Source organism: Syngnathus typhle, linkage group LG9 (genome assembly GCF_033458585.1).
Source record: "Syngnathus typhle isolate RoL2023-S1 ecotype Sweden linkage group LG9, RoL_Styp_1.0, whole genome shotgun sequence".
In the NCBI taxonomy this organism is placed as follows: domain Eukaryota; kingdom Metazoa; phylum Chordata; class Actinopteri; order Syngnathiformes; family Syngnathidae; genus Syngnathus; species Syngnathus typhle.
In genome coordinates, this window is record NC_083746.1 from 10996785 (window position 1) to 11009046 (window position 12262).

Below are 12262 nucleotides of genomic sequence, written 5' to 3' on the forward strand. Positions count from 1 at the left end.
AGCCATCTGGGAAGACGTCGCCCAGGATCGTCACAAATGGCAACAGGCTCTCCAAAACGGGCTGCAGACCTACGAAATCACCCTGGCTCAACACCGAGAAACGAAAAGGAAATTGAGGAGGCAGCAAGCCACCATGCCCCCACCTCCACCGGGTCTGGCCCACATCTGTAACATCTGTGGCCGTGTCTGCCTCTCACGGATAGGACTCACCAGCCACAGCAGACGCTGTGCAAAGAACATCTAACCTCCAGACACAAGAAATCTATGGTCTTTCGAGACTGTGATGCCGATGACCACTTCTGGTTTAACTCATCAGCATGGGTAGTTTGGAGCAAAATGTTGAACCAACATGCTAGGTCATGTCTTCAACCCAACGTGTGGCTATAAATGACCCAGCATTAGCAATGTCCATTTTGGATTTGGTGCTTCAGGGGACACGACATAATATTAAGTCATGTTTCATGATGTGGGTGGATTTCAGAAACAAAAATGAGGTTGTCCCAATGTTCCACTTGCTTGTTTGGTGCTTATCAAGTTTCTTCCAATTTGTCCAATTAGAAAAGACGAGTTTTTTTGCCCGAATGAGTCACTATTATTAAATTTCTGTATTTTATTAATCAAAGAATGTCACTGATTTATCTGAAGGTTTGATTTTTTGAGTGGGGGGGCTATTGATTGTGTCAGCAGGGGACACCTGCAGCTCCAGAATACATTTCCACACAGAGTGGGTGAAAGAGAAAAAAAAAAGACAAAACACATGCGTGAGGAAATATTGCGCCGCCGCATGAATATGCAGCGCCTTGATAGCGCCGCTGTCATTACTAATGTTGCTGCCAATTACAGAGCGTGTCATGACACCGTGATTCATGAATATTCAGCACGGACTGATATGGACGACGACAACGGTGGCAGCGGGGCGGCGGCCTTGCTCCACATTTTTACTGTCTCATTGTGCATGGCCAACGGGTAGCTCCATCACGCGGGCCGGCCGCTGCTAGACAAGCTGCTCCGCGAGGCATCGCTAGTTAACAGTGTGTTATATAAAGCCGCTGTATAAAAGTGATGAAGTGCTGGCCGGCTCCAAAGAGCAGCCATTAAAGCATATTAAGTAGACATTTAAGCTTGTGAAGTGGAATTCCACAAATGGGGAAAGAGGAGCCCGACCGAGCAAAGAGATGCCTGAGGCCTCGGGATGTTCCATTCTCACAAAGTTTCAGGGCTGCTACAAAAGAGCCATTTTTTTTAATTTCTTTTTTTTTAATGTGTGACAGTTGAGGGGGAAGTGGACTCATCATGTGTTCTTCCAATTTGTTCACCTCCAAGCCTTGACCCATTTTAAAACACTTTAAATGTGTTTTGTCAGAACAGTAAATGTAACTTTTCAAATTACAAGCAAATTAATTAGAACTTGAAGCTAATTTTTAACATTGTTTTTGTCAGCTACAGGTGCCAAATTGAAACTATGAGGTCTCAACTGTAGTTTTAAGTTGTAGTATAACCAATTGTCACTAGATGGCAGCATTTCAAGACTTACTGGTTCTTGCTCATCAGTTTTGTGCTATCCTTGAATGGTCCATTTTGAAAGTTTTGCAAAAAAATCTCAATATTGATTGGCAGATGGCTATTTATACCTTTGAGAAGCCCCCAAAATGTGTTTTTTACCGTTTTCTGATGACATAGAATGTGGATGGATTGCATGCAGTTCCCAAATCGTAACAGAACATCCCTCGCTCCATGGCGCACACAATTAAAACATTTCATGCCTTCAATTAAGAGCCTCATTAATTGTGCGCAGCCGTACCACTTGATTACTCTTAAGTCAAACCAAATAAACTGCAAAATGGCCAATTAAATGAATAATTGTCTTTATTATGTTTGCGCTTTAGATGGCTAGCAATGATGTCATCCCATCTTCACATGTGGGTAATTAATTAAAAAAAATTACCACCATGATGGTTTATTTTAATGACCTGAAGGCTTGCGGCGTAATAAAGACCACCTGAGAAGAACGAAGGCCGGGCCGGGCGGGGCGGGGCGGTCATAAAGGGGCCAGGTTAATGCAAAAGCTTAATTGGCAGGAGCAGAAAGCAGCGCACAAGAGCTCCCTCTAGAGGACAGTGCAATACAGCACCCCTCAGCCCATCCTTGAGTGCGGCTCGCTGTGCTTTTTACCGGCACAATAACAGGATGCCGTCCACTGGACTTTTTTGGCCGGCCGCCCACACTAATATTGGCCACAAACACGCAAGCAGCTCAACTATTGGATACAAGGTGTTGGTGTAAGATTACCTCGAGATGGGCTGCAAAACAATACGTTTATTTTGGCCACCACGCGTCACCTTCATTTTTTTTTTGTTTGCTTTTTCCCCCCCAGTCTCCTTAAGTGTCCGCGCTATCGGGCTTTCCCCTCTCACGGGCTCTAAATTGCTTCCCTTGTGATAGCTGGTGAGAGGCCCCCACTAATTAGCACCACTTTCCCACCCCCCACCACCACCACACACACAAATACACTTTTCCTGCCTCCCACTCGAGAAGCTGAGATCTAAATTTGGGACACAATTGAGGAATAAAGAAATCCTGTCAGATGATAAGGTACAATAATATTACCCGCCTGCCTTCAGCTTTATGAGGCTTATGTCATACAAGTGCTGCGATTACGAGAGGGATGTGAATTGCAAACTGGGGGGGGGGGGGGGGGAGTAAGATGTTCTCATGCTCAGTTAGTACCGCACCAGGGTTAGAATTATCTTGGGAGTTTCATTATAGTTAGGTTTTGTTTCGACCTGACTGTAGTTTCTATTTGTTTTCCTTTTTTTTCCAAAATGCTTCATTTTAGATCAGTTTTAATTAGTTTTAGTATGAGTTTTTATTTTTTAATATGGAGTGCAAGATGCCTCCCCAAAAATATTGTCAATTAAACTGCAATTCCTGAATGATTGTTCAACTTTCTCTCCCCTATGCAGCAGTTTAAAATAAACCGAAAGCAAAGACAATCATCGTGAAAGTTAATTTTTCACTTGTATTTATATTATTGTCTATATGTACACCTCTCTGTTTTCAAGTTTCATGATTTCATGTAATAACTTTCATCTTTTATTGTGATACGTTCAACCAGTTGATGGTTGCAGTCCTTTTTGTATTTTGCTACATAACGAGATGATAAAACGATTATTTCAATTTGAAAAACAGAGCTTCAGTGGTGACCTGAACCAGAATGACTCCGTTTTGTTTTGCCAAAGGTGGAAGCCAAACTTCTCAGGTTCCAATGTGATCTTGCACTTTTTTTCTTGTTGTCTGGTGTGGCAGGTTGGCAGCAATGCACTTGGACTAGTCTGAAGCGTGTGGAGAGTGTTTATTCTTAAGTCCTGTTCAAACTGAGCGTAGCTGCCTTTATCCCCACTACATCTCTGCTTCGTGTCCATGTGGGAAGCAGCATAGATCGCATAGCACAAGACAAACACGCTCACCAGCAGGCAGGGCTGGAGAACGCCAACGACGCCCCCCTCCACCATCATCACCCCCCCCCCCATCCCCTTCTCCAGCATCCCTCCCACCTCGCTGCACGATTGGGCTGCGTCGGTTTTGACGCCGATGACGTCACGGCAGCAAACACGTGGGCCACGGCATCCAGAGCTCACATAAACAAAGCCACATTGGCTTGGAGTGGCTTAGTAGAGGCAAGTGTCGCTCACAGACTGGGGGGGCTTCATGATTTGGAAGATTTGGCTTCCACTTTGTGGTTTGTTCTTTTCAAAGCACATTTTTTAAGGAAGAAAGGCAGCCGTCCTGAATGCTTATCGCATGGATTGAACATCTGGATTTCAACGAGGTACAAATTGGTTTCTTTTTATTATCGTTATTTTTGGTGGTGGAAATTGCATGTGTGCAGATGTAAACGTGGAATTAGTGGCTTTAATTCCGTGCAATAAATGAAAAGACAGAAAATTCAAAGTCTTGCTATATTGTTGTAAAATCGGATATTTTGCAGGTCATTTTCCAGGCATGTTGTGTATTTTGCTTATTGTGGCGTGTTCTTTTATAGGGCAAGATCCCGCCTACTCGAATCCAAAAACGCTCATCCAAGTCTTGTATCGTGTTCCTGACCTGCACCGTCTTGAGGTGAAAGCAAAGCCCCTTTTCAAGCGTCCTCCTCCTCGCGCAAAAATCCCCCAATTTGTCGTGGTCTTGACTCAAGCTCCGTGCTTCGGCAGCCATGCCCTGCGTCCAGGCTCAGTATGGATCATCGCCCCAAGGAGCCAGCCCCGCGTCCCAGAGCTACAGCTACCACGCCGCGGGAGAGTACAGCTGCGACTTCCTCACTCCCGAGTTCGTGAAGTTTAGCATGGACTTGACCAACACCGAGATCACGGCCACCACCTCACTGCCCAGCTTCAGCACCTTCATGGACAACTACAACGCGGCGGCGGGCTACGACGTCAAGCCGCCGTGCCTCTACCAGGTGCCGCACGCAGGCGGCGGCGAGCAGTCGCCCATTAAAGTGGAGGACGTGCAGATGCACGGCTACCCACACCACCCGCACCATCACCCGCACCACTCGCACCCGCACCAGCAGGGACACTTGCCGTCACAATCCGACGACATGATGACCCACGCGGGGCCCATGTACTTCAAGCCGCCGTCGTCGCCGCACGCGCCCAACACTCCCAACTTCCAGGTGCAGCCCGGCGCCATGTGGGAGGACCCCAGCCCCTCGCTGCACCCCTTCCACCACAACTACATGATGGAGCAGCGCAAGAATCCCGTGTCGCGACTCTCGCTCTTCTCCTTCAAGCAGTCGCCGCCCGGCACGCCCGTGTCCAGCTGCCAGATGAGGTTCGACGGCCCGCTGCACGTCTCCATGGGCCACGACGGCTCCGCTTCGGCGGCGGCTGCGGCGGCCGCGGTGCACCACCGAGGCCTGGACGCACAGAGCTTCGCGATGCCCGGGGGCCTCCGCAAGCAGGGCGGTCTAGCCTTCCCGCACTCGCTGCAACTGGGACACGGGCATCAGCTGGTGGACAGCCAAATACCGTCGCCGCCCTCCCGCGGATCGCCGTCCAACGAGGGGCTGTGCGCTGTGTGCGGGGACAACGCGGCCTGCCAGCACTACGGGGTTCGAACCTGCGAGGGCTGCAAGGGATTTTTCAAGGTGGGCAGGAAGGATGCGCAAAAAAAAAGTTTTTGTTATTTCATCGGTGCATGCAAATGAGGTGTCTCCTATTGAGACGTAATAGAAAAGAGGCCCACAAGTGCTCTCCGCCCTCCACCTTTTTCCCACTCCAGCGCACTCCACGCACCCTCACCATGCATGCGTAATAATGCAGCCATGACTCCAATGTTATTTTTTTTATCCCTTCATACACGTTCCGAATTCTCATTTCGACTTTTTGTCTCATTTGGACGAGCATTCCTACAGTCCAATATAAAACAGGCCCATCAATGGACATTTTCCCGCCACCTTTTCTATTTCTACAGCACACAGTGCAGGACGCGTATAAACCCCGTGCGTAAAAAAGTCTAATCATTACTCTGGCAAAGTCCCATCAGTCGTGTTCCAAATTAGACGTCTCATTTATATGAGGATCAATTCGACGTAAAATATTTCCAAAAAGTATTAAAAATATTCCCCTACTTCGTTTTTCCTCTTTAGCACAATGTAAAGGATGCGTAAAATCTCCTTACTTAAAAAATACTTTATTTACGTTCCATATTTAACTTTTCACATGTGCATTAATTTCTAAAGGGGGGGGGGAGGGTTCTCAAAATGACTCATGCGCCCCTCTGTTGGTTTCTCGACAGATGCGCAAAAGTAACCACAATTCTGGATGCACTTTACAAATCAAATATTTTATTATTCTGAAGTGATATTAAACAGACCCACAGTGTCCCTGGTCCTTTTTTTTTTTTTTTTTTTAAGTTTTCTTTCTTCTGCATTGCTGTGTCGTGAAAAGCAGGCCCACAAAGAGACTCGAGCTCACACTCGACTGTTTCTGTCTCCATGCAGCGCACCGTCCAGAAAAATGCCAAATATGTGTGCTTAGCCAATAAGAACTGTCCAGTTGACAAACGCCGAAGAAATCGGTGCCAGTTCTGCCGTTTCCAGAAGTGCCTTGTGGTCGGGATGGTGAGAGAAGGTACGTGCAGGCCCTAAACAAAACTTGCACTGCTTTTACGCCCGCTCTATTTTCTTTTTAATGTGACGTCACGGTGGCAATTAGCGCGCGGCTTGATGCGCTCCGCGTGTCGTTTTGCAGTGGTGAGGACTGATAATCTGAAAGGTCGACGAGGACGACTTCCATCCAAACCCAAAAGCCCCCAGGAGCCCTCCCCCCCGTCGCCGCCGGTCAGCCTCATAAGCGCGCTGGTCAGGGCCCACGTGGACTCCAACCCTTCCATGTCCGCGCTGGACTACTCCAGAGTGAGTGGGAACATTTTTTTTCCATCTCCTTCCCAAGCCAAATAAAACACTTGACGACGCGTTACCTTGACACTCGGCTGTAATATTCCGACTTCTTTAAGTGGCTACCGCGGAGTAATTTACGTCGGAAGGGGGAGGGGGCGAGATTTAATAATAATAATAAAACGAAAAGTCGCCGTCTTTCCACTTTGCAATTTCACGGATTATATATTTTAAGGGGACTTCATTAAGCGGCCGCCCGTGTGTGCGTGTGTGTAAATGAAATTCCAGTTCCAGGCGAGTCCTGACTACCAAATGGCGGGCGACAACACGCAGCACATCCAGCAGTTCTACGACCTGCTCACCGGCTCCATGGAGATCATCCGCGGCTGGGCCGAGAAGATCCCGGGCTTCTGCGACCTGCCCAAACCGGACCAAGACCTCCTGTTCGAGTCGGCCTTTCTCGAGCTCTTTGTCCTTAGGCTGGCATACAGGTACGAAGGACGAGCACCTTCATGCGCCACTGCGCCAATATCTTTCCTTTTTTATTGCGTGCGAATCCTAATTAGAAGCTCGTTTGAAGTGCTCGTTTATTACAAGAGCGCTTTTTCTTGCGTCCAGGTCCAACCCGATAGAGGGCAAGTTAATCTTTTGCAACGGCGTGGTGCTGCACAGGCTGCAGTGCGTGCGTGGCTTCGGCGAGTGGGTGGACGCCATCGTGGAGTTCTCGTCCAACTTGCAAGGCTTGAACGTGGATATCTCGGCGTTCGCCTGCATCGCCGCGCTCGCCATGGTCACAGGTGATGCGCAAAAAGACTTGCGCACGCATGCAGTCAACTTGCGGATCGATTGTTCATGACGGTTCTTTTCGTTTTAGAGAGGCACGGGCTGAGGGAACCCAAGCGCGTGGAGGAGCTGCAGAACAAGATCGTCAACTGTCTGAAGGACCAAGTGACGTTCACGGGCGGCGGCGGCCTGAACCGGCCCAACTACTTGTCCAAGCTGCTTGGCAAGCTGCCCGAATTGCGCACGCTGTGTACGCAGGGGCTCCAACGCATCTTTTACCTCAAACTCGAAGACCTTGTGCCTCCGCCGGCCATTATCGACAAACTCTTCCTCGACACGCTGCCTTTCTGAGAGGAAAAAAAAAAAGTTTCCCACGCTGACTACTTCCACGCCCAGACCCTTCCCCCCCCCCAAAAAAGAAATCTTTCTAGCCCCTTTAGGCCAATTTTATTTTTGTTCTTTGTGGACATCTGCAAAAGCAGGACTGGATGGACCCCCTTTTTCCTATGAGGACCTTACTAAAATTGATGACAAAATACCTTTATTATTATTTTAATCGAACACTTGTTTTCACAGTGCATGCCAGACTGCTCAAATGCAAACATTTGAATTCCAACCGGGCGGTGGGTTAAAAGAAAAAAGGGATTCATCATCTTTCCATCATAGCACCCCCAAATGTAATATATGTCCCATTTATATATGAATATATATAGTATATATAATGTATATGCGGACACGCGCGGACACTGTATATTATTCTAATAGATGACGCATCACTTTATATATGTACAAAGTTTGTTATAATGCTTTTTTTTTTTTGCTTTTCAAATCGTGCCTCCCCTCCAAACATTGACCCCCCCCCTCCCCCCCAAAACGACGCATGTCTTATTCTGATTATTTATTTTTGTTTCTCCTCTATAGGCACATGCAGAGGCGATGTCTATATATATAGCCTACCGGACACTATGTAGTCTGCTAGATTTGATACCAATGTAGTTGGCACTCAAACTAATATATAAATCTATACAGTAATATATATGATCTCCTTGCGCATCCAGGGAGGGAGCTAGGAAGGAGCCTTTGTGTTTGTACAACTGTCACATTCCTCGTTTGTATGTGTGCTGTAAGTATTGTTGCTGTTCAATATAAACCTTTCTCTATATGCTTAGTGCATTTCTATTGGCTGAACGACGAGCATGGATGCACATCGAGAACAAAACAAAAACCAAACAACGTTTTGTCCACGTTTTTTATGTTAAGAGTGGGTTTCACACGAACAAAAAGGAGTGGAAAGAATTGTGGCGTGTAAAAGGCCTTTCAGCTTTCATCAAGATTACATCGGGGGAACAATTATTTAATGTTTACAAATAAAACTTTAAAATCAAGAGAATTAGTTTCTTATTAATCAAGCAAAAAAAATTGATGGTACATAAATGTAAATTAATGAGGTCCGGGCCTGCAACATTTAACTCCATTTTGCTGCCTTAAGAAATAAAGGTTTTATATTTTACATTTTTTTACACGTTTAAAAATAACCTACCACGTTTCCGATACCAAATTACACGCGCATGCGTCGGTAACATAACATAACATCCTCACAGGTTTCTAAGCCGCCATCACGTTTAAAACGGTTATTTACGTATTTTTCAAAATAAAATATAGAAATGTACAATGTAGAAAATTTGTCGTCATCGTACGATTAAGTCTCACGTAATGCACAATTTGAATATTTTTCACTTTCCTCCAAATGCTTAATTCCGTAACTACGTTTTCTTCTTGTTAGTGGGTTTTACGCATTTCCACGTTAAAATATATATTTTTTCTTGCAATTATAATTGGACTTTTACTTTCAGTAGGTACCGTTCAACAAGTCAGGCATCGCAATCAAATGGCAAAGAAAGCGAACAATTTCATTGTAAAAAATGTCAGAATAGGATTGATGGGGTAATTCAACAATTTCTGTTAAAATAACAATAATACATCAAATATAGCCAACGGAAGCTAACGTGTTTAACCAACAGCACACAATTAAGCACCTAAACCGTAAACCGCATTTGTAGATATATATAGATATAGATAAATTATCTATTTAAGTTATCGAAGTTGCTGTCATTCAAAATATTTCATTTTAATAATCCCCCCCATTCATTTTAATCAGATTACATGGTTTGAAACAAAAACTGCAAACATGCACGACGACGCTTATGTTTTCTTTCAAACTAATTTGTAAATTACAAGGTGCAATACTCTTTTACATTTTTCGTTTCGATCGCATGTTGTTAAAACACATGTTTGACCGCACTCTTTTTTTTGTCCCTTCCCTCCTTCACACGAGCCATGTCCAGAAAAGAGCAATATGTGTGTGCGCGCTGTCACAAAAGCTTTTGGCTGAGTGTGTGTGCGTGAACGCAAAGAAGTGAAGCCTGCAGGCTGCGAGGAGGGAGGCATGTCTGGGACACATCCACTCTCATCCCAAATCAAGGAAACAGCTCCTTCCTCCTCTCTGTCGCGTGTGTGTGTGTGTGTGTGTGTGTGTGTGTGTGTGTGTGTGTGTGTGTGTGTGTGTGTGTGTGTGTGTCGACCAAAAAGCAATGAATTGTCCAAATAATTAGCGCTGCTAGTGCTAATTCCAAAGCAAATTGGGATTGTGTTCAGAAGCAGTTTGCTGACATTTAGCAGATCTGCCTAAACGGCGCATGGCAGTGTCGCGCGAGTTGACTCCGAGTACAGTTAGCTGCGAAAAGATGATCATCATTATGTCTGGGCGTGATTACACGTGATGGAGGACCAAATTCATTAAGATCCCATTACTCCACTTCCTCGGCGCACTTGACATGATGGGGAGGAGGATAGAAGAAGCCGGAATAATTTAAAGCTGAATGTGTCTTGGTGGGGGTGGGGGGGTGGTTAGGGGGGGGGGGGGGTTCTGCATGCCAGTACACTTTTCGTCACGCATGTGTGCACAGCGATGGAGGAAAAATGGCACCTGTTTGAACGGACGCACGGGAGGCTGCGACGCCATCAAGTGACGATGAGGCCGCCAGCGCGCACCTACTGAGCGACTTGTATTCCAAACTGCGCTCCTTAGCAACATGCAGTCAGTCTTCAGATGCCAATGAAGCAGCAATGAAAGCCTGTTTAGATGCCACATTTACAGCCATGTCAGAAGGAAGGTCATTACTATCACCTAGCGCCCTCTGGTGGCCAAGGCGCTTATAGCAGAAGGAGCAACACAATGTGCAGTAGTGTTGGCTCGTGAGTGAACGAAAGAACGAATCTTTTCAGTGAACGACAGTGAACGAATAATTTCCTAAAGTGATTCGTTCTTTTCTCAGTTCATATGACTTCAACCAGTAATGCGCATTGAAGTTGGTGCCACCTCGCCGTAAAACAAAACGAAGAAGAAAATGACGTAACTTCCCGTTCACGAACGAGTCGTGAATTGCATTTCCCGTTCACCAACTGAACGGATCTGTGAGTGAACTTGTCAGTGAGTGAGTGATTTGCATTTCCAGTTCATCGCGAGAACGGATCAGTGAGGGAACGAATCCTGACTTTCCCGTTCGCGAACGAGTCAATGGCTGAACTGCCTTCCTTCCCGTGCATCAACGGATCAGTTAGTGAACGTGTTGCCTCTCCTGGCGTGAACTATGTAAAACCGTAACTTTTCTGATTTTGGCCGCGTCCTCCTCCAACGCCTTTCGGTTTTTATCCCTCTCCGCACCGCCTTTCATCTTTTTTTTACCACGTTCGAAGTCCATTATGCTCACTTGCACCGCTCGCTAGCGACGCAGCAACCAGCCGGCACCTGGCATACATAACAGACCCCTCCCTTCCTCCACCCGCGGCCTGCTCTGTGTGGTTGATACGGACTGTGGGGGCGGGTGTTAATTGATATAAACCAATCGTCTTTCCCTCCTCACATGCTCCTAGCCTGAGTGACCTGGCCTGTCTCTCTGATAGGCGCGCCGCCGCACCGGTAGACAAGAATAATAAAAAAACAAACAAACAGAGACGCAGGCCAGCAGGCCAATCCGAGGCCGGTGCTTCGGGAATTCTCCCGGTTCTCCCTATGGTCAGTCCGGGCATGCATGACTAAATAAATATCTCTACAGTATTTTTGCTCTTCTGTTAATGTAGTAACTAAATATGATACATGTTCATTACCAGTTTTCTCTTTGAATCAATTTAACGTCTGTAGGAATTAGCATCAAATGAAATGTTTTACTACATTGGCATGACACAAAATTACGTAGCATTGTTGTTGAAGTGGCCTGTCATTAGGTACACTTTACGGTTAATCTGTACCTAATGAAGTGTCTATGCGTGACGTCACAAATCAACCAGCCAATCAGGAGGTGGGGCACTTTTCAGTTCTCGTTAAGCTTTGACCCTGATTTTTCCCTAATGAAGTGGCCTGTTCTTAGGTACACCTGAAAGTGGTGGTATACCTAATGGAGTGTCCGAGTGACAAATTACATAGGAGGAAATCAGTGTGACTTCTGCGTCATCACAAATTTACAGGTGTGTTCGGACCTCCGAACCCCTGAGAACGACCCACCGAACCCCTAGGGTTCGATCAAACCAAACCCAGAACGAGTCAGTGACGCAACCTCCCGTTCACGACTGGGTGAGAGATTGTTGCCAACGGATCGTTGTGTAGGTGTTGTATTATAGAAAGAAGTGTGTGAATTACCTGAGCCAATTAATATTAATATATAATTATTATATATAAAAAAAATTTGGGGGGGGGGGGTGTAGTTGTATTGTTTGATGTATATGGGTTGTTCCCACGGGATGTACCGTAAATTCCGGACTATAAGCCGCACCGGACTATAAGCCGCACCAGCTAAAATGGGGGGATATTTTAGTTTTTTTCTTATATAAGCCGCACCGGACTATAAGCCGCACGTGCACACGCGTCTTTTTACAAGGAAAGACCGTTCACAGAAAGCCCTTTTAAAGTTTTAATAACATACTTTAACATGTCTTTCTAAACACGCAGGTCACCTAGCGTGCATTCCTACTAAAGCTCATAATAGTCACAAGCAACACAGCCAGAATAAGCAGCAGCCATAG

The 12262-nt window shown here is 46.1% G+C and overlaps 1 protein-coding gene across 1 annotated transcript; it reads left to right on the forward strand.

The window, feature by feature from the left end:
• Nucleotides 1–3602: 3602 nt before the first annotated feature.
• Nucleotides 3603–8481, forward strand: nr4a2a (nuclear receptor subfamily 4, group A, member 2a). Its single transcript, XM_061286497.1, has 8 exons — nucleotides 3603–3829; nucleotides 4043–4119; nucleotides 4212–5149; nucleotides 6005–6134; nucleotides 6255–6418; nucleotides 6689–6891; nucleotides 7019–7197; nucleotides 7275–8481. The coding sequence occupies exons 3-8, from the start codon at nucleotides 4214–4216 to the stop codon at nucleotides 7532–7534; spliced, it is 1872 nt and encodes a 623-aa protein (XP_061142481.1). The 5' UTR covers nucleotides 3603–3829; nucleotides 4043–4119; nucleotides 4212–4213; the 3' UTR covers nucleotides 7535–8481.
• Nucleotides 8482–12262: the final 3781 nt, after the last annotated feature.